At 47.3% G+C, this 23,056-nt stretch overlaps 1 protein-coding gene across 1 annotated transcript; it reads right to left on the bottom strand.

The window, feature by feature from the left end:
* Nucleotides 1-1,931: 1,931 nt before the first annotated feature.
* LOC135913082 (ficolin-1-like) lies at nucleotides 1,932-17,276 on the bottom strand. The gene is made up of 3 exons (XM_065445751.2): nucleotides 16,535-17,276; nucleotides 5,898-6,065; nucleotides 1,932-2,528 (listed from the first exon to the last, which is right to left on the bottom strand). Exons 1-3 carry the CDS (start codon nucleotides 16,560-16,562, stop codon nucleotides 2,227-2,229), a joined length of 498 nt encoding a protein of 165 aa, XP_065301823.1. The 5' UTR covers nucleotides 16,563-17,276; the 3' UTR covers nucleotides 1,932-2,226.
* Between the last annotated feature and the right edge of the window lie 5,780 nt (nucleotides 17,277-23,056).

The following is a 23,056-nucleotide window of genomic DNA, read 5'->3' as shown; positions in this document are numbered from 1 at the left end:
CGGCCGCCAATCGATGGGGGCAGTATGCTAGGACGCCCGTGTCCAGTGCATGGGGCACGTCAAACAACCTGAGCTGGTCAAAATTAATCCCGAGTCCCCCATTACGGCGTGCCTCATGAATCAATCGTACTTTTGGGACGTAAAACCTAAGAACAATTATTTTCCTCTGTGTTGTGCGTCTTGAGTGTTCCAGTTAACGCAACACTGCTTCCCAACGAAACCTTACAGCGCAAAAGAATAAAGACGCATATGGTACGCAGATATAAAATTATCACTTCAACAAAGTGCTACTGGTGCTAATGAGGAGGGGGGGGGGGTCATAAATATTTTCGGAACCTCTGTCCAGTTGTGCCATCAAGTTCGTTCTTCCTATCTAATTCCAGCCATTTGCACAATCATAAATAAATAAATAAATAAATAAATAAATAAATAAATAAATAAATAAATAAATAAATAAATAAATAAATAAATAAATAAATAACGATTTCATGTGCTGGTATGTTATTCAGGTTATCTATACCGTCTATGTGTGAAAACGTTGCTCATGGCCGCCACAACCCGTGTATGACCTACACACATCTGCAAAAGGGGCGGAGCCGAAGCGGCCCTATTGCTCGGCATCGCTTGCCGCAAACAGTCGGAATCTCTCACGTGCAGGCCAAACAAAAGTATCCTGCATGTACGTAAATGATCCTACGAAACCACGCACACATATTTTCATGCTGTCAAAACCTGGAACTCTGGTAATTACGCACGTGTTTGAGCACACCACATGCATACGTCGTGTTTCAGCAACGACGAACTTCGAACACGACGTTCCTAAGGACAGTTACCAACTGACGAAGCAAAATCTCGCCTCAAGAACTGCTCCGCAGGGCGCGAACGGACTTTTCTCTGGATGTCCTCCGGCAGCGTGTTAGCCGTCGTCTGCTACGGCAGGGCCAGCATGGCCGGCGCCACCATCGAAGCCGCGCCGAGCGGAGGAGGAGGGAAGCGGTTGGCGCTACTTTTGGAGATTGAGGGGTTTCAGCGCAGAAAATTGCGGCAGCGCCAATAGATGGCACATTGTGACAAGAAAGAAGCGTGAGAGAGGAGCCCGGTTGTCACGTGACGAGCTTCACAGCGTCCGCACAAACCAACGCGCCATGAATTTCGGATGCTGTCCTAGGACTGCCGCAGGTGGCGCGAGATGGCACCGAGTTTTCTTGGGAAAGCGCAGAAGAGGAGTTCCGCTTAGTACACGCTTTACACGTATCGCAATTCGATGGTGGCAATACGCTCTACGGCTAAATTGATTCAATGCTAACCCGTTGCCATTGACAGTCAACGTAATATAACGTGTGCCATTTTTTTTCATTTGGCTAACGTCGCTATAATACCTGCAAATACCGTTTGCCAGGCCGCATACCCGCCAAGTGTCCCGGTTGTACGTGGTACATGCGTGTTACCGGTAGTATTTGCTCAATTTCAAAAATGTGTGTCAGTACTTGTTTAACGAAGGGGCTAAATTCAGATAACTTTGGAAGCACACCCCTGACTCAAGAGTTTGGTCTTCAAGTACAGTACCGAAAAAATGCATACGTCACGTCAGGGCGTTGGCAAACTTCATTTTTCGCAACATTTCCGAATCATTGCTTGGCCTAAAACAACAAGTGTAACTTGTTAACGCTCAAAAAAGTGCCGTCAAGTACGCTGTCAACGCCATCCTCAGAAACATTGCCGACAGTTATGGCATTCGCTCATTCAATCAAATGCAGAAATATCGCCTTGTAAGGTGCAATATGGTGCAGTGCGCAAGACAACACCAGAAGGCTGCGTCTTCTTCACCATTGCCAGCTCACGGCCGCAAATAAAGTTCAAAGAGACACGTTCACACTGAGAAAGCGTAGCTCTTTCACAACCAGCAGTGGAGCTGCACAGGCAACTAAATAGGCTTTATTTTCTAATTAGATACAACGTATATATATGGTCACTGCTATAGAGCGTGCATTGTATGAGGATCCCAATCGGCCCATTACGCAAATTATGCTTCTAGAGTTGTCCACATTTGTAAAGTTTCTTGGAGCGTAACGGCATTGCATAATGATAAGCAAAGCGATTTCGTATACTTAAAAAATACTGCAGAGCAAGCGCATAAATACTGGCATGTGAGACACAAAAGAAGATCGGAAAGCAATACGCTGCATAAACGACAAGATACACAATATTGCCAGAGGTATTATTTCCTTATCCATGTGCGCATCTGCTTTTGCGGTTTGTATTCATTTTCAGGGGACGTATCATCATCGTCACACTGGGATAAGAGTAGTAGTACAGGAACATTGAACCATTCCGGGAGCTCCACTCAATGCCGTCGGCGTAGCTGTCGTGCGCGCCGTTCAAGTTGAGGCCGTTCGGGTTAGCCATGTGACAGTAGTTGTGCCACCAGCCACTGCGGTACTTCACGGCACAGTTGTATGTCTGCCTGTCGTGGTCCTTGTCCAAAGTGGTAAATTTGCTGTTGTTGCATGGGATGAGCGAATCCCAACCTGCGTATATCGTTGTACAGAATATTTTAGCGTTATTCAATAGGGAGAATCTTTATATACAACAGGTAAACAACGAAGGTCGCGTTAACCAATTATTTCCTGAACTGAATCAAATATTGCCCCACTTTATTTAACCTCGTGCTCATCGACCTGGTTCATACCCTACCGCAATCCTTCCATGTGTCGATCTATGCAGACGATATATGCATTTGGTCACCAGGAGCGACGCGTCCTAAGGTGCGCGCCAGACTTCAAAAAGCGGCCACACTAACATCAGGTTATCTTCGAGCAGGAGGTCTGGAGGTGTCCTCAGAGAAGTGCTCTGTGGTCACTTTCACGCGCAAACAATGAAACCGTACGTTGTCAGAATTAATGGACAGCCGATTGCCTACGAGAAGACGCACCGCTTTCTAGGAGTGATAATAGACCGAGACCTCTCCTGGAGTCTTCATATCTCCTACCTAAAAAGGAAATTAGTCATGATAATCCACGTGCTCCGATTTCTTGCGGTAAAGTCATGGGGTGCGTCTGTGAGTGCGATGCTCCAACTCTACAATGCGCTGTTCCTCGATCTCCTGCGCTATAGCTTACCTGTACTGGGTGGGACCGGTAAGATCAACCTCTGTGCCCTCCAATCTGTACACGCTCAAGCTCTGGGAATTTTCCTTGGCCTTCCCAGGTGTGCATCCACGGCAGCAACAATAGCCATCGCGCATGACCACCCCATCAACACGTATCTTCAAGTCGATGCTTTAAGGATGCATACCAGGAACTTCGCCCGACTTTCATCGGATCACCTCGCCTCCAACCCTGCCGCTCGACCTTGTTTAGCGTTTAGCAGGATTATTGCCACCAACCATCGAACTTTACCGTCGAATTTAACGCCTGCAGCCCGACCATCTCTACTGCTGTGGCGCCTCCATCCACTCCATGCTCTTCTTGTTATTCCCGGTATGAAAAAAAAATGGAGATGTCATAGTTTTCCCTCAAACAAAGCATGCTTTCATTCCTACATGACAAGTACAAAGAGCGCGTCTACGTTTACACAGACGGTTCTGTCTCCTCTAAAAGTTCAGCTGGAGCAGTGGTAATTCCCACAGATTATGTCACCCTCAAGGTCGAGACGTCACACATTACACTATCGACGGCTGCAGAACTCGCAGCTCTCCGTGCCGCTCTGGAGTTTATTGGTCACAAATCATTCCATTCATGGTCCATCTTATGTGACTCGAAGGTAGCTTTCCAGTCTCTGATGTCGCCTTTCAATCACTGACCAAATGTGCGGCTAGTCGCAGACATCCGGCTACTCCAGGATTACGCAATCAACAAGAGACACAACATCATCTTCCAGTGGATACCAGGTCAATGCGGAATTTCGGGAATAACAGTACTGATGACGCCGCCCGATCGGCCCACGATGGCTACCATGTTATACCAATACCACTGTCACGAACAGATGCAACCACAAGTCTTCGCTTCCTCACTCGCGAGCTTACGCAGAATCTGTGGAACACCAGTGAATTAACAAACGCACGTCTCCACAGATTGGATCCACTTCTGCAACCCCGTCAGCCACCAGGGTTACCACGAGCGGAAGCAACACTTCTGTGCCGCCTGTGGCTCGGCGTGGCATTCACGAACTCCTATTCATTCCGCATTAGAATGGCCGACAGCCCTACTTGCGACACCGGTGGCTACGAGGAGACGATTGAGCACCTCATTTGTGACTGTCCCCGTTTCAAAGTCCCAAGAAAGGTGCTCGTGACCGCGCTCGAAAAACTGGACAATCGCCACTGCACAGAGGAAAAAGCTCAAGGACACTGGTCCAGACGGGTTTCGGCACTCAAGGCCTTAAGGTCTTTGCTGAAGTTTTTAAAGACATGCGTATTGCGCCACCATCTTTCAGTGTTGTAGCGCGTAGTATCGCGTTACTGTGTGAATTTTCCGGTTTCCTTTTCTTACCCTCTTTTGTTCTTTCTCCTTTTATTCTCTTTGGTCCTTTCCCCGGCACAGGGTAGCCAGCCGGTACCTACACAGGCTAACCTCCCTGTCTTTCCTCCCCTTTGTCTATCCCTTCTTTCTCAACGTCCAGGAAAGCAAGTACTCTATTGAATGATTCGGCCGCATAAAGTTGTTTATTTATTTTGCCATAGTTTATCAGTGTCTGATAGGAAACGTTGCGAGTGCAGTCAGTGAAATTACTCTCACGACTGGTGATGTCTAGGGGCCTTTCGAGCGTTTTCATACCATCGCATAACGGGGACAGCTTGCACAGGGCACTGAAAACCATAATGTCTACCAGAAACTTTCTTCAGATTGTGCGAAAGCTTGTACAAGTATGGCACCACGTGTACTTCTATTTTCTCCCTATTCTTTTCTTTGTTTGCTTGTTTGAAATTTATTATTGTGCTTTACTATTCATAAAACTCGTTTCACTGACTGCGCTTGCAACGTTATGTATCGAATACCTGTGGCAAGACATGTTAAATAGGACAAACGGGACAGCGTTTCAAAGACAGAACACGTCAGCACTGCAGTAACGTAAATAACGGTTATGGAAGTAATTTAGCAAGACATTGTAACCTAGTTGCGCATGCGTTCCTGTATTTGAAAAGACAAAATCCATAGGGAAAGGAAAAAGTAAGAGGGAAAGTTCAATACTTGAGGCATTTCATATCCGAAAGGAAGGAGGTACATAATTAGGATCTTCCTGTCTTGCTTTGTCGAAAAATAAAATTGCTTTTTTTTTCGCCGGCAAGATTAGGACTACGCTGATTTTGATAATGTATGTGTGACTGGTGCACATATGACTACTACCACGAAAGGTATAAAATGGCTGGTGAACTACAAGTAAACTTCCAATGGGCAGCCGGTGCGTGCCTATGGCATTTCTTTCTTCTAGTCCTTGCTTTTTCGCACTGTCCAACATCAGTTCTAAGAAAACTTTAAGATTGAATGAAAGATGTACCCATGATTTTCATTTGGTTAATTCCTCCATTCAACTGCCATCCGTCATTTAGATTATTTTTCTTCTGGCTTTGCATGCTTCATTGGTTACGCAGTAATCTACCCCAGATGGCCTATGTATCATTGTTACTAGCGTGCTCTGATTTCCTAAAGTGCTGGTAAACATTTCATGCAGTGACGCACCGATAGTGTTCACAAAAGTGATGCTTTGACGGAGCTCCCTATAAAGTTCTTCATCTCACACAGTTTTCGCCCCCAACGCGCAAGTTCCGCACAGTAGTAACTTACTCTACAAAACTGTTGCTCATAATTATGCAAAACGATATAGGTAAAACAATCGTAAATGAAGCAGCGAGTTTTTCTACACGCTTTCTTTCACTGAAATATATTTTTGTTTCTTACCCTTCGGACCCAAAAATCGTCCTAGGGAAAGCTTAAAGTGCTCTTTCTCCGACGCGACCTTGATTTTCTCGTAGTCCACAGAGACGCTTTCACCTGTGTGGTTTTTCAAGACAATCTTCAGCTTCATGCATTCTGCATTCGATGTCAGAGCATGTAGCGCATTGTTACCTGTTTAGGACAAAGTGAAAGGAATAGGTGTCAGAATAAGCTACAAAACAAGTTGCTTTGGCTGTTGCCCTTCTGGGACTATGCTAACATGAAACTATGGCAAAATTACAGAAAGAAAATTACAGTTTGCAAAGCTACTGCCACCATTGTTTAGAGAGCTCACTTGTGGTGTTGAACAACCCTGTGCAAATCACGAATTATGTCAGGCTACGTAGTAACAAGCACCAGAATACCTTCGGCAACTTCTGGTTACCTAACGTGCAACCAAAGCATAGCGCACAAAAATTCTTGCAATCGGTCGCTGTCACATTGTGGTCGCTTCTTATAGGAATCAGTCCCGCCAAATTGTTATTGAAAGAGTATTTAGGCGCCAGGACTTCAAAGAAGAGGAGTAAATGCGAATAAAGTTCGATTGTCTTTTCATCGAACTGAACTTTCAAAACTGGTAAATTCCTAGTTTTCACTCATCAGCTTGATAGTCGCCATGAAAATAAATTACTTCCGATCGCGCAATTGAAGAGAATATAACAAAGGAAAATATGCCTTTCAGTGTATTTAACCTGGTTGCAACTGCAGTCCCGTCACGAGCAGTCGCATGGCAACCGTACGAATGTAAGGTTGCGAACCACATACGTCGTGTAGACCAAAGACGTAACGAGGCTTCGCCTGTAGTCACCTTGTTTGGTCTTATTCTAGTTCGTAGAGCTTCCTCCATATTGCGACCAGATATGAGGTAACTTGAGCACTCCCCACCAGCTTTGCTAGTGCCGCAGTCGACTGCCTCCCGTAAAACGTCATTTTACACCATCGGGCCTCACGCCCGTTGCTCACGGACCACAGCCACATCTTTTTGATCGTATTCGTGCTCGGAAGAAGTATTGAAGTTATTAAATATCGAAGGCTTAAGAGGCTAATATCTCAGCAAAACATTCGGTTTGAAGATGACATTGTTCCATGCAGCAACACTGCAGAAAAGTTACAACAAATGATGGAGGGCCTTAACAGAGACAGTGTAAGATTGGGGTTGAAGATTAGTATGCAGAAGACAAAGATAATTATCAATAGCCGGGCAATGCAACAAGAGTTCAGGATCGCCAGTCAGCCGCTACATTCTGTGAAGGAGTAGGTTCACCTAGGTCAACTAATCCCAGGGAACCCTCATCACCAGATGGAAATTCATAGAAAAAAATGGGTTGAATCGCATACGCAGACATTGTCAGCTCCTAAGTGGAAGTTTACTATTATCATTGAAAATGAAGGTGTACAATCAATACACTTTACCAGTGCTGACATATGGGGCCATGACTTGAAAACTAACAAAAAAGCTTGAGAACAAGTTAAGGACCACGCAAAGGGCGATGGAACGAAGAATTCTGGGCATAACGTTAAGAGACAGAAAGAGAGCTGTTTGGATCAGAGAGCAAACAGATATAGCCGATATTCTTATTGAAATTAAGAGGAAGAAATTGAGCTGGGCAGGTTATGTAAGGCACTGGTTAGACAACCGTTCGACAATTAGGGTTACAGAATGGGTACCAAGAGAAGAAAAGCGCAGTCAAGGACGGCAGAAGACTAGTTAGGACGATGAAATTAGGAAATTCGCCGGCGCTAGTTGGAATCGGTTGGCGCAGGACAGGGGTAATTGGTGATCACAGGGAGAGGTGTTACTGCAGTGGACATAAAATAGACTGACGATGATGATCATCATGATGACCATGATGAACCATGAGAACTTGCGCTCTTGAATAACGCAGCATAAGTTGGTCACTTCCTACCATATTCAAACATACGGTGTCACCAAGCCCTTAAATAGCAGCCAGGCGTACATGTTCGTAGTCTGTGACTCACTAGACCACAGTGACTAGGATCTTGCGCTGTCCTACGTAACGTTTGCCTAGAATTCATGATGCCACGATACGGCAAGATATTCACCTTCCTACGTGCTTTCTGGCCGTGAAAAAACGTTACATCTGGTCACTCTACATGTGCTGCTAAAGCGATGCCCAGGCGTTTAGCCGACCGTGCCAGGAATATTTCCCGCTTTCGCCTCTCTGGCTCATACGCCGACCAAGAGAGCCTGTATGACAACCGGCGTCAAGACAACCACCCGTTCCGTCGTGTATGCTTGTGGGGGAAGCTGCTGTCACTGTACTTTGGTCACTGCCGTGTCTTCCGTCCTGTCACGTACGTCAGCTACGAGATCATTCCTGCATCTCCGACTAGGCCATCCGCAATCACATCCACTGACGTAGTTCGTGTCAGCAGGCTCCAATCACAGCCCATCTCCCTCTGATCAGCATGTCTGGCTGCCAGTATTGCCAACCTCTGAAGCTAGTTTTCGCTTAACTTGGATTTTAAGGTTTCCTAGATTTTCCTAGATGTTCGCTAGCGCGGTTGCTCAGTTTTATAATGTGAATTCTGCACACAAAAATATCCTGTAGTGTAAATAGACTGCGAAGCTTGTGTTTACCTTCATTTCCAATCTCGATTTGAAATATTTAATTGATGTTTATTTACTTAACTAAAGCTGAAGGTATATCGAAGAGAAAGTTGTTAGTTGAACAACAATGCCTAGCATGAACTAATTGACCGGAGAACAAACTTACATTTTCACAACATGCAAAACCAGACTTACAAGGAACCTTTCTGGGACTGTAGCAAAGATGGGCACCCGACCTCTCTTACAGTATATAACAATGTCAATGCTGTGTACCACTTCAAGACACCTACGCAAAAGATGCATAATAATATTTGCTTGTTTGTCATGCACTTCTCTGCTACTCAGCGCCAAGACCACCTTGTCGTACTCGGCAGTAATTTTTGCACATATCAGATTACGCAGATATTTGCCGTACTTCATTCCACGGTATTGCGGCATGCTCTTGTTTAGCAGGTGACCGCTAAAAATTGTCTTTAAAATGCACGGACATCCACAGTACAACAGCAGCAGTGCAATATAATGCTTCGGTAACCAGCCCAGAGCATCCACACCTTGTAGTTTCCTTGGTATGATGCGTTCACTAAGCTGCACTGCGATTATAAGTCATACTTCCCATGGCAACGCGAAGGTGATCGGCGGTCAAAGAAAGGAAAACACGCCTTCATGGCAGCAATTATAGATATCGGTTCTTGCGGCGACGCAGCACTGCTTTCTTCAAAGTAAAATACTTCCCTATATAGTGACAGAATTTCCTATTTCCCTGAATAACACACACAATCGCTACGTCTAGCGAAAGTTCCTTAAAGTTGGGAGCACTTAGCTGGCCCTAGACAGCGCTTTCACAGCTGGGACTAATGCTACGTGACTAGTGAAACCGAAAGAAAACAGCCTTCGCTGTGTAAAGACTAGAAGGACAACGATGTCATTCTGCGTGCGAGCTGTCCACAATTAGGGTGACAGACTTGCATCGCAGCGTCAGTACACTCTATACATTGTGTTCTCTTTACTTAACAATATGTCCACTTATCTAGCTTCACCTTCACCATCTGTTACAAACTGCCTGCCATAGCGAGGTTACCACACCTATGCTACAGGCTTACTGCAGTATCCGCAACGCGCGAAGCCAGAGCTATTTATCGCATGTTCTGCAGGGATGCTAATCAATGCTATCAATCATTATCAGTCACTGCTTAATTATTATCTTGTCCATTCAGTCTCCGCAACTATAAGGCAGTCAAGGACATGCAACATTTGTGAGCTGCAGGATTTCAATAAAGACACTGAAATTCGGCAACTAGCTTGAACACACGCCCATGCATATTTCCTGACGCGGTCACTCGTAGAGCTGACGCTGTCCTCCCGAATTTCAGTGCAAGTACGTGTTTTATACATTCAGTATATAATGCGAAAGTCTCTCCGGATCCCCGCACAGAGGTGCTGCATTATCGCAGTGACTATTTTCAATTTTCCTAAAAAGGTTGGGAAGGGGTTTAGCCAGCCAGCGTGCTCAGCCGGCCAGCAAGTACATCAAGATAAGCTTTAAGAAAACGTAGCTATTGAGTTTGTTTCTCAGCATACACTCAGGCAAGCACAGCGAGTCACCACGTTCCACCTGTGCCGCTCTTCAGAGAACACTTCGTGGTCTCGTGGCTATCAAAGAAGGCAGTACTTCACCGATCAACAGGTGCATCGATAACTCCGTGTCGATTAGTCCTGCTACCTGGATTCTCCCCCCGTGAGGAGGTTGCCTTGAGTAGGCTGCGTGTGGGAGCTGCACTAACGCCAGCTGCAACCTCTTCAAGATCTTCAGACCATTGAGCAGCCTTTGGCGCGACCTGTCGCTTCTGCCCTCACCCAGCGGCCCTCGAAGGTCTACCATACCTATGGTGAAATTGTGCGGGACTGCGCTCATCAAAACCCCCCTACCTGTCAAATGTAGGGCTACATCCAAGCCACCCACTAGACTCTAACCTGTGGCATTATAGTCCGCATCATAGATGATTGCTGGACTTCACCAAGCGCAACCAATTATAAGTGCACATATAACATTTATCCATATCATGTTTTATGACATAGGGAAGCCTTCCGAATTTAAAAAAATATGCAGTAGTAAGCTTATCGAGCATCGCATTACACGTGGGCCTTATTTCGGGAGGGAAGAGCTGCAGGTGAACGTCCTGTGGTGATTGTGATTATGGTGACGTCTATGTACATTTGCAGGCTAAGAGACGCTTCAAGAGGGAGACGTAATCTGGGTGCGATACTGACAGTGAAGCTTAGACGAACGCTTTCTTGTTACGCAGCAATTTAGGCAACAGCTTCTGCACTTGTTCGTTTCCTTGAACGAGCCAAATATTGTACCAGCTTTCTCCCTTCATTAATGGGGACCACAGGTCTGTATATAGCTTTTCTACAAGTGTTTGTAAATCTTAGCTTGAATGGCAAATTGACATCTGTGGGAAAATACCATGAGGCTACAGAGGAAATGCAACTGAATTCACGTTGTGGATTTTTTGAAGAGATCGTTTTATTAACGGCGTATGTCATGTCCACAAGGTACTTGCCGCCTATTTGTAAGCAGAGCTATATATACTCACACTCAGGATCCTTCACCAGAAAGGAACAATGTGTACAATTTATTCCTAAATTACGCCTTGAGCAGGGAATTTAGGGAGTTTGAGAACAGTGTACCTTAGTGTACCTTAGCCACACCCAAGCGTTTGGAGACGCGAACTCTATTATGGTACGTCCACACTAGCGACAAAAACGCGCGCGACACATCGCGCACGGCGAGCGGTGCTGTCGCGCGCGGCAAGATTCACGAAAAGCGGCAGCAACGCGCGGCAAACGCGCGAATGGGTGCGAGACCCATTTTTCGCGGCAGACGCGAAACGTCCACCAATCAGAAGCGAGCCGCTTTACGAGCCGCGCTGTTGTGGCGCCACCTGTCGCATAAGCAAAGAATCATAATCTATGGGCTCTGAGACTCAACAGTGACACGCGCGCCGTAAAATCTCAGAGGCCATTTCCAGTCAAGGGGGCTGTTTTTGTTAAGCCTTACCACACCGCCACTGAGGCGTCGACGAAGAATTCGCCTCGCAATGGAGGCGTTTTTGGAAACCGTTCGCGGATATGCGTACCTCTATGATAAATCGAGCGTCGGACAAGGAGCTGCGCGCCAACCGCTGGCACATTATGGACAGCAGTTTGGCATGACACGTGAGTAATTGGTGAAGGTGGGGAAGCAGAGTGTGCGCCTGGCCCTCAGTGTCCCTGTACCGCACTCAAAACTTTCTCGTGCGCTGTCTGGCACGTCGGCGTCGCACACGTAAAGAACAAACAAGTATTATAGTGTTCACAGTCACCAGTAGCTCCTCGTCCTATCCGACATGCCTGAGCGTGGCCGGCAGTGGCGCAAAAAAACACAGACACTTCCGATGAAAGACGCAATGGGCAGAACGGAGAGCGCGTTGTCGCGAGAAGTATCGAATGGAACGAGACAACGCGGGACTCCACGGGCCGCTGCCGCGTGCCGCAAAACGCGACTGTGGACTTGCCCGCACGCGTCTGCCGCGCGGGCGCTTGCCGCGTGCGGCGTGTCGCGCGCGTTTTTGTCGCTAGTGTGGGCGTACCATTACGGGTACTTTGCACAATTTTGTGCTCGGCAGTGCGTTGTTTTGCACGACCAGCGGTTTGAGTGTCGCATAGCTTGTGCACCCTAACCTAAAGCGTTCTATTGACATCAGCGCACGTTCAAACTAAAGATTTATAGCCCAGCGAGCCGTCAAGCCGTCATCAAGCCGTAAATACGTCACTGCGCATGTTGTACCGCGCATGCACGCTGGCGTCTGCGCTGGCCCGCTGGCTCGCTGAGATACAACTCTCTATTGGCTGACCGCGAACGACATCCGGAGACACCTCTCCAAAGTCCACAGGCCATCTATCAGTTCAACGGGGCATTCGTCCCGCTGGGGCAGTTCTTCTCCGCAAGTTCCAGTAAGGGCCGCCTCTAGTTTTCTTTCACGCTTCATTCTGGGGAAAAGATATTACGTTTACTGCGTCATTTCGTCCTACAACACAATTTCTCAAGTGGAATTAAAAACAATGTCGCAATATTGACGTGTTGATCAAGTGCCTTATTGAAGCACATGATCCATCAATGTAGACGACTTTCACTGCGGCTATGCTTTGTTGCTCCACCGAAGAGGAACCCCGTTGTAAATTGTACATTATAAGTGCCCAGAAGGCAAATGAAAATGTTTCATTGTATCTCTTCTATTTGCAGGCCTTATGTTTTCCTAAACTTACTTATGAGTGCATTTCACCACCCATTCGCTAAAGTTGCAAAGGAAAGGAGAGGGAACGAAGGAAGGGAACACGCAAATCATAAGTGAATGTTCAGGTCAAACGACTTGTGTTCTTGCAGAACAAGAAAGCATGTAGTAATGTAGTGATCCCTGTGTCTGAGAATTTATGACAGGTGTCTACAAAAACTTGTGAAATAGTGAAAGTAAGCTGGTTAAATTATAGCGCCCCAATATAAATAACCTAACGTGGGCAAGTGAGGTGAGCAACGCCATTAATCCGCGTTTACCGCGTACCGCCGTACCGCGGCAAATTTTCTTCAACTACAAAGCTGTCATCCAGACCTGATAATTTATTCATCCTAACAGGAAACTGTTGCTACCTCCCAGGTTTCTCCTGAACTAATTTGCATTAAAGCGTACTTTGGTATCGCTCCTAAGGTACTTGTGCTCATCAGCTGAAGTCGTAAGACATGGCAGCTAAAATATTCTTATTTACATGCGTAAGCACTTCTGTGCTAAGCCACCCGTTGGTCTCTGTCACGTAAGGCAAACTGCTGCAAATAAATGAACAGCAGAATAAATTCGAAAGAAGAAACATTGTCGAGGGTGAGTTTAGAACCTACGACCCCCAACTCAGACGCCGAGTTTCTTATCCACTGGGTTTAACACCCACTTTTTTTTTCCAGCTTGGCTATCTAAGCCGAAATAGATGATTGTGATCAGAGAACAGACTCGCCTTAGGTGTGTTGAATCGAACAGTGACATCACATCTGCATCGAATTCAATCGTAATATACACAATACGTAGGTTCATAACAACTTCCACAATGTATTCATGCGCCAGGTCGGCCATTAACATCACAGCGTCTGTATGCCAAAAGACTACGTCAGACCGTATGCAGCCGGAGTAATGAGATAACTTCCATCTTTATAGAATAATTTTGGGGTGGTAAAAAACGAATACCACGTGCATTGAGGGATACGCCTTTGAGTTTCCTGTAATATGTCTCAAATGTATAAGGCATGATTACAATCAATGAAAATATCTTCAATCGTTTCAGGTTAGTTGCACAGAAAGCAGCTACTTAACTATTGCACATAAATCCATCTTTCTTCTAACCACATTTTAACAGGCAAGGTTCTCGCATGAAGCTTCAAGAAGAATGTTTAAAGTTCGGTGGTGTCCACACATGTTGAAACCTTTCGAGTACATCTTGAACACGCCCTTCCTAAAACATTAAACCATACAATGGCACAGTTAACACGCTCAGCAAGATCCCTCGTAAGATGCTTTCTTTCTGCATGGGAAAGGTACTGAAGTGAAAATCTTGTTCTGAGAAACTGATTATACGTCACAACTACGTGGAAAAACCGTGACATTGTGTAGGACGGCCAATGGCTGAAAAAAAAACAGGCATGGCAACAGTCAGCATGGTTTCAAAAAACTACACAGAAACTACACTTTTTCGTCTCTTCTCAATGTGAACCTCGAACAACTTGCTGAAGAAACAGCCAGGCAACGACAGACCACCTTTCTTTACTCGACGAAAAAATTTTGTCCTCTATATTCGCTCCCAGGTAGGGCAGCAGACGAACGTGACAACCATGCGGTGAAATTTTTTAATGTGCTTACGTGTGCAGTACAGTGCCTGAAGAAGTTACATAATTTTAGCTGTGAGAAAAATGCTACAAACAGTAGCACGTGCAAAAATTGACAATCCACGTACACTCCATGCTGCGACCATCGTCGGCATTTCATCAGATTTATCGAGTCAGAGTGACCCATTCTCACAATTCCAATCAAAAACTACCCCCACGTAACGGCTAGGTGTTGTGAGCCAGTGCATATTCTGAAAAACAACGAATGTGGAATTCCAATTACCATGCCAGAGACCAACACTATTTTGATATATCGCCTTTAAATTATTCTTAATAATGAGCTAACATATCCGTCTGCAGAAAATAGGGCAACGTCATCGGCATCAGCTAGAGCATGCAATTCACATGATTGTATCGTAAACCTGTAACTTCTGTACTATTAACTATTATTCTGTGGAGAAGCTGGCAGAATAAAGCAATAAGTAGAGGACATAATGTACAACTCTATGCAATGGATGAAAGCGCTTGTAGGCGTTGAGTCGACCATTAACAATCAAATTGTTATATGAGCGTTCATATGCCCTTTTCATATCTTTACCCACTCTACAGTCCTACGTAATTAATTAACAAGGAGAGGACACTGTATGGTACCACATCAAAAGCCTTAGCTATATCTATTTGCACCATAACTTCTTTCTGAAGAGCGCTCTCGCAATATACTCTTAAATGCTTCTAGCTATAATGAAATTTCGGAATATTCTCCTACCTGTAGTGCTGGATGTCCCATGCGGCCTAATTCACGTGTAACTCCCTGCAGCCTTGCTGTAAGAACTTTCGGTAAAACAGTGTAATAACGTTTATCAAAATAATTGGTTTGTATCGCGTTACATTGCGTAATATATTCCTATCTTTGCCGTATGGAGTTAGTACTGTGCACGCAAGATTGAACGATGGAGGTTGTGGGAACTCGGTTTAGCGGAGGCAAGGAATACACGCTTTTGACAGGTTGAAAACGGAGAGTCGACGGACTTTATTCAAAGCTAAAAGCAGGCTTGCCGAATGGCTGTGGTGGAGCCCTGTCGGGTCAGCAAGGAACAATGACCCCCACGGCCAGGCAAACCGGTTTTGTGAGAAGCGCGGACAACGAAGTGATGGACGGTGACTCTAAGGGCCCATTAGAATGCCGGAGGCTTAGGTCTGAATACTGGAAAGAATGAAGAGATAATGTTCAAGATTTCACGTGGCCGCACGACACTGTCTCTTCTTTTCCGCGAACGTCAATCTTCAAGGCTTTCTCTGAATGCGAAACCATACGAAAATGCCTTCATAGAATGGATTCAATGGTGACCTAATAGAACCACGCCAAAGAAAGACGGGCGTCGTTGTGTGCATTGTCGGCAAACTAACACAGGCTGCCCACGGACGATACGTGGAGTGCAGGCCGAAGCTGGTCGAGCGAGAAATGTAGCGTAAGTGCTGTGTGGCCGCTGGCGGTGTGCCTTGCTGGATTCCAAAAAACAGGCCTCGTACGCGGATTGGTTATCCATAGCGTATGTCGTCTGCAGTAACTACAAGGTCATCCTTGATTGCTGTTCACAGCCGCAGTAGTTCCAGCCTTTCCACCAAGTGCTGTCTTTTGAGCGTGGCGGTCAACGACGCCTTTGTCGGTATTGACGCTCGACCATGCGTTATTTTGTGGGTGATAAGCCTTGGTGTTATGAAGGCGTGTGCCAAGCAGTCTCGCCGGGGCAGAAAAAAGCAAGCTTCGGAATTGTCGGCCTCCACCAGTAGTTATTCGCAAAGGGCAACCGTACCGCCAAACTCACGTAACAAAAAATTATTCCGCCACTGTTTCGGCCGTGGTTTGTAGAGGCGTCGCATCATGCCACCCTGAGCACCATTCGAGACACCTGACGGATACTGTGATGGAAACGGACTTGCTGTTCCCGTTGGGCCCCGGATCCTCTTAATAACGACACGCCAGACGGAAGCTTTTTACATGCAACACAGATGTAGACTTTATATAGACACGCTAACAGAATACATTTACATACACGCGTACTAGAATTAGGAAGTCGTTTGTCCTTCTATATAAGCATCTGCCACTCATGCATCACGACTCACCGGTTTGCGTCGTCGTTGCGGTGACCATGACGGTTGTCGTTGCGTTGTGCGTCGCTGCGTCGTTTGACACTTGAAGACAGCTGGTGTGTCGCTTGCAACGGCCATGTCTTACGCCATCATCATCACGCAGCAGCTTGTCGCGACGTGGTAGCAGGAGAACAGCAGGCCAGCAGAACACCGTGCCACTGCTGTAGCTGGCCCGTAACGCCTGGCCTGTAACGCCTCTGCCGCTAGAACGTCGGGCTCGGTCGGCAGACAGGCAGCTCAAGTTCAGGTGGCCGCAGGAAGCATTGCAACACGCCGCTGTAAGAGCAGGCCGCTGGTGCACAGGAGAGCTCAGCCAGGAGCGGGATCTCGACCAGGTCCGCACGGTAGCAGTACATCCGGCCACCGGTCATCGAGCCTTGAAACGCCCTTCAGCTAGCTGCCGTTCGAGACTTTCACTCGCTCTCATGTTCTGCGCGCTCTGCACGCCGCTTCCTTGTTGGTGGCACGTGGTATTCTTCCGCAGTCACCATCACCAATTCTCTTCTTGTTGTTGCCACAACACATTCATTACTCCAAGCTGGTATTATCCCATCCACACGCCACTATCCACATCATCACAGGTACTTGAAACATCGGCAGGGCGGAAGAGGCACCACCGAGCCTAAATACACGTTATCGGAACAGCTCTCCCATGGTCGACACGACTGCACCGCTGATCGTAAGCGCCGGCTCACTTTCACAATTTGACAGGCTTCGCAGCGTTTTTTCCAGCTTTGAACAGCTTTTTTGATCCCTGGCCAGACGAAACTCACTGCGATAAGCCTCTGTGTCACTCTGATGCCAGGATTGCCTAGACCGTACAGCGAATCGAATGTTGGCTGCCGAAACTCATGGGACACAAATGGGCGCGGACCTGCCTGCGATGTGTCGCACGTGATCAATGTTGTTCGGTAGGAAAGCCGTCCTTCTGCAAGCTGGAGCGACGAAATTTTCCCCGTAATTGGCGTAGGCCGGGGTCGTTTTGCTGGGCGAAAGTTAGAATTTGGAAATCCCTATGGCACAGGCCTGCAGCGCCAATCCGCGGCAGTGCGTCAACTCCCTCATTTTCGGTCCCACCGGTATGGCGGAAGTCCGCAGAAAATTCGGTGATAAAGGGAAGATACCGAAGCTGATGTAATGCGTACGAGGAACTCTTGTTCTTGATAACGAAGGTTAACAGCTAGTGATCAGTCAGAATGTAAAAGCTACAGTTTTCAAGATAAGGGTTGATAAGTATGAGATCACTTGCGATGAGGTTGATCAGAACCAATAAGGGTTGAGAAGGCTTTATACTTGTGGGATCAAGTTTGATAAGATGGATAATGACACAAGGCTGTATGGACGCCAGCCAATTGGGCAATGCTTACGCATACTTGGACAACTCCAGCTGAGTTTCTGTATAATTTTTTTTCAGCAGTATCTCCTCTGGTTCTTTCCTAAGATTTTTCGAGCGCATACACAGGCGAACTTAGAGCAGAACTTGCCATTGAAACTTTGCGAAGCAAAAAGAATGGCTGTACGCACCGCCCAGCCTCCTCCGTCGGTGTCCATGTCGCAGTAGACGACTTTCCCTTTGACGTCATCTTTCTTAATAAATATGTCGTAAAGGCCACTTGTCGTCTGTCCTGCCAGCAGAAGGTCGGCACAATGTCGGGGCCGCAAATTACCTGCGAAGTAGATGTTAATAAATACTGGCAAGCGAATTATTTTATATATTCGAAGTAAAAACAAGCTTCGTTTGTTTCCTTTTTTATCTGAATCAACCTCCCTTTACGAATGCACTAGGCAATGAAGCTGCGAACCTATAATTTTAGCATTATGTAAGTGCATATAAATACAGTTCTGCTTTTTGGTAACCGTCGTGTTTTTTTGTTTTTTTTTTGTTTTTTCAGAACGAAGCGAGCCCACCATGGTTGCTTAGTGGCTATGGTGTTGGGCTGCTAAGCATGAAGTCGCGGGATTAAATCCCGACCACAGCGGCCGCATTTCCATGGTGGTGAAATGCGAACACACCGGCGTACTTACATTTAGGCGCACGTTAAAGAATCGCAGGTGGTCGAAATTTCTGGAGTGCCCCACTACGGTGTGCCTCATAATCATATCGTGGTCTTGGCACGTAAAACCCCACAATTTATATTTTTGAATGAAGCGTCCCGCCCTGAAGCATTTCGAATCGACGCGATGCGTGTACTTGATCTGTCACATTCGCCTAATATTGGCATGTGTACTTGTCCGTCAAGATGTGGTGACCGTGTTTCACCGCGTACTAAGTGTTGTCGCTCAGCGCAATACGCACCTGTATGTATCGAGCATTCCTCGAGTGTTATCGGTGCTTCTATCCGCTGTCCGTTGTAACCAAACCTTGTGTGATCTGATTACATATATGCGCGACACGAATCGTATAGTACTTTCTCGAAGACAATCAGGCACCAGTGATTCCTCTAGAACCTTCGATGTCTAATGCATAGAAGCGGGTGCGCTTGACTCGCTGATGAGATTTACCACGATCGCCGAGTGCTTTCGCCGCTATCGTTATCCTTATAGTGCAGCCTGTTTTTCTCGCCATACGTATGCCCAATAAAGACTTAGTTTTCACAATGAACAGTTTTTCTGTAGTGTTCTTGATCATGCGTTTATGCACCGAAGGCCCCACAAAGCCGTAATCCAAGCCCAAACCCCGAAGACACAAACGTTGCCAAGGAGCTTGTCGCAGGCTGCAAAGACAGCTCGTTGAGCACGGGTGTCTCCCTGAGACGACCAGAAAGATCGCTGCCAAGTCAGTGACCACAACGGCAGCACCAGCGTGCCCCATCGATCTTCAACAACACAGGTAGTCACCTACCTTCCATGGAGCTTCATCGAAGGATGCGGAAACCTGGCTCAAGACTTTCGAAAGGATTTCCGTCTTCAACCACTGGACCTCTGAGGATAAGCAGCGCCACGTGTACTTCTCCTTGGAAGATTCCGCGAGGACATTGTCCGAGAACCGGCACTGCAGTCTTACAACGTGGGACCTGTTCCACAGTAACTTCCCGGGGAACATCCCGAGCATCGCCCGTTAATAAAAGGCAGAAGTTCTATTGGAAGCCTGAGTGTAGCACCTAACGAGAAGATTGCCATCTTTACAGAAGAAATGAGCCGTCGATTCCAACATGCCGACCCAGAAATGTCCTAGTAGAAGAAAGTCCGCCTACTCATGCGCGGTGTGAAAGAACTTATCACCGGCTTGATACAAAGTCGATCGAAGACCGTCGAAGGGTTTCCTCGCGAGCCCAGCAACATCGAGAAAACACAAGGAAAAGCGGAACCGTCACTTCAGCCGCCGCACGGACAAAACAAACTATGCTAAAGTTGAATCACTGACCGAATAACTGCGAAAGATCGTAAGGGTGGTCGTGCGGGAGGAGCTTGAGAAGTTGTTGCCTTCTTCAAAGCCTGAAGTGCCTTCAATTACCGACGTCGTACGAGAGGAGCTCCGATAATCACTCGGAGTTCCTCAATCGCCACAGCCTCTGCGGGGAGCGATGACGTACGCCGCCGTAGCCCGCCGTCACGTTCCTACTCCGCGCCCGTACCTGGTGGCGTCACAGTTCCGTCGTCCTCCACTGCCGCCACCATTAGGCACACACGTCACCTTGAGCAGCATTCTGAGGAAGACTGACGTTTGGCGCGCCTACGACCACCATCCACGTTGATCACTGCAGAGAAGCCGGCCACATCTACCACCGATGTCCTTACAGCGATATGGGAATTGAACAATTCGCTGTCAACGAACGAGCCGCGCCCTCAGAGAGGTGAACGCCCTCGGGATGTTACCGAATACATCGCCGCTACTCTGTGTATCCTTCGACGACCACCCAGTTCGCCGTCACCAGGCCACTAGTTGTCCCCACAACACCGACCAACACTTTCCCAGCCCGGGGCCAGTCTGCGAGCCCATATCCCGAAATCTAAAAGCAGTAACCGATGGAGGTGTAGTTGCTGTTCGTCAAACTGACGAAGGACCTCCACCGCCGAAGTGACCGAAAAGAATATCTCAATGACATATCAACGAGATGCCGCCACCCCGACGAAGCCTAGAAGCAAAGAATACGCCGACAAAAGAAGACCCGACGACGCTACGTTCCAGACACATGTCAACACGACGCAACCATGATCCGACGCCAATACCTAACTGCAACCCAAGACATAGAACCACCGACCTCGACGTGCTTCACGACGGTCACGGAGTCACCGTCTTAGTGGACACAGGAGCCGACTACTCCGTCCTGAGAGGACCCATTGCCGCCCAGTTGAAAAAGGTTAAGAATGCATAGGAAGGTCCTCAAATATGGACCACTTGAGGACATCTAATACCGCTGACTGGAATCTGCATGGCAAAAATTACCGTGCATGATCGTACCTACCCTGCCACCTTCGTCATTCTCGAACAGTATTAACGAGGTATCATTCTGGGCATGGACAACCAACACAGAACAGCCATGGACTTAAAGTCGAAGTCGATAACGCTCCTCGAAGATCAAGCGACACCACCGGATAGCTCTTGTAGTCACCGCGCCTTGAGTGCCCTCGATGCTCAAGTGAGAATCTCACCTCGCTCCAGCATCGTCACTTCCGTCGGCACCGAAACACCGTTAGAGGTAGAAGGCGTCATCGAGGGCGATCAACGCCTACTGCTCAATCGTGAAATTTGCGTCACAAGAGGAATCGCTCGACTGCACGGAGGGAAAGCGAAAGTGATGCTAGCCAAAATCAGCAAGTAGTTCAAGCACGTAAACAAGGACACGACGAACGCATACCACGAGGAAATTGTGGAAACCAGCAATGCGTTCGTCATTTCGCATTCCTCCGAGTCTACCTCGACGACCACAGTTCATGAAGCAGTCTTCGACATAAATACAAGCGTCCCCATGTGTAAGCAACAACAGCTCGAAAGTCTTCTTCGACGATGCAAAGACTGCTTTTCGACGTCGTAAAATTCTGCAAACACTAGTTGAAGGCATCGAATAATCACCGAAGAATAAGGTTAACCACGCCCGCCAGGGCCCTTAACGAGTGTCGACGCGAGAACAAGAAGCCATTAGGCAACCAGCCGAGCAAATGTTGCACGACGGTATCAACCAGCCGTAGAAAAACTTTTGGTAGTCTCTTGTGCTCTTGGGGAAGAAAACGTATGGAACTCTTCGCTTCTGCGTCGATTATTCGCCGCTTGAACAAAATAACGAAGGATGACGTGTACCCCTATAAGGGATAGACGACGCATTCGACTGGCTGTGCAATGCCCAGTACTCTTTGTGGATGGATCTCAACACTGGTTATTGGCAAATTGAAGTCGACGAGAGGGATCGAGAGAACACTGCGTTTATCACGCCAGTCGGCCTCTGCGAGCTCAAGGTGATGCCATTCAGACTTTGCGTCTGCAACGTTCCAGCGCTTCTTGGACACAGTCTTGGCAAGATTGAAGTGACAGACTTCTCTCGTCTACTTTAATGACGTTGTAGCGTTCGCCACGAATTTTGAAGGTCACTTGAAGCAGCATCAGACAGTACTATAGGTGATCAAGTCATCTGGACTCATCCTGAAGCCGGCAAAGTGCCGTTTCCTTTAGTCCTTCTGTTCCTAGGCTACGTTATCAGTAAGTCTGGAGTCCGTCATGACCCACAGAAGATAACTGCCATCACTAGGTTCCAGCGACCAGTCGATAAGAAGGCAGTGCGCCGAAACCTTGAATAGTGTGCCTGTTAGCTACAGTTCGGCAAAAGTTCTGTCTTAGATATATAGAAATCACTTCAAAGAAGTAAGCGACCACCACGCCTTGCGTTCGTTGGCAAACTTAAAGGATCCTTCAGATCGCCTAGCATGATGGAGTCTCCGATTCCAGGAATTCTACATAACCGTGGTCCATAAGTCCGGCAGGAAGCATTCTGACGCCGACTGCCTTTCACGCGCTCCTATTGAGCCGCCACCGCAAGGCGAATTGGACGACGACGCCTTCCTAGCAACAATAACTGCAGACGAATTCACCGAACAGCAGCGTGCAGACCCGGCTCTGCGAAGCCTTGCGGAGTACTTAGAAGCCAAGACAAACGTTGTTGTTAGGGTATTTTTGCGTGGATTGTCTTCGCTCTGCTTGCACAATCACGTCCTCGAAAAAAAGAGCTTTCTCCAGTGCGTAGAAAATACACGTTCTTGTTGTGCGAGCTGCACTCCGGCTAGAAGTATTGCACGCCCTGCAGGAAGATCAGACAACCTTACACCTTGAGTTTTCCCGTATGCTCGCAACTATACAAGTACTATTGGCCGTGCCTGACCGCCGACGTCGCCCCCTACGTCACAACACGCCGCGACAGGCAGCCGCGCAAGACACCACCGACTAGGCCAGCGGATGTGCGGATGTGCGGATGGCCAGCGGATGTGCAACCGACGCGCTTGACCAACTGATGAGATTTCCGACGATCGCCGACTGCGTTCGCCGCTATCGCTGTTCTTTGAGTG

This window comes from Dermacentor albipictus, chromosome 2, assembly GCF_038994185.2.
Source record: "Dermacentor albipictus isolate Rhodes 1998 colony chromosome 2, USDA_Dalb.pri_finalv2, whole genome shotgun sequence".
Lineage (NCBI taxonomy): Eukaryota > Metazoa > Arthropoda > Arachnida > Ixodida > Ixodidae > Dermacentor > Dermacentor albipictus.
The sequence above is the reverse complement of the archived record's forward strand: the minus strand, read 5'-3'. Positions and strand labels throughout refer to the sequence as shown.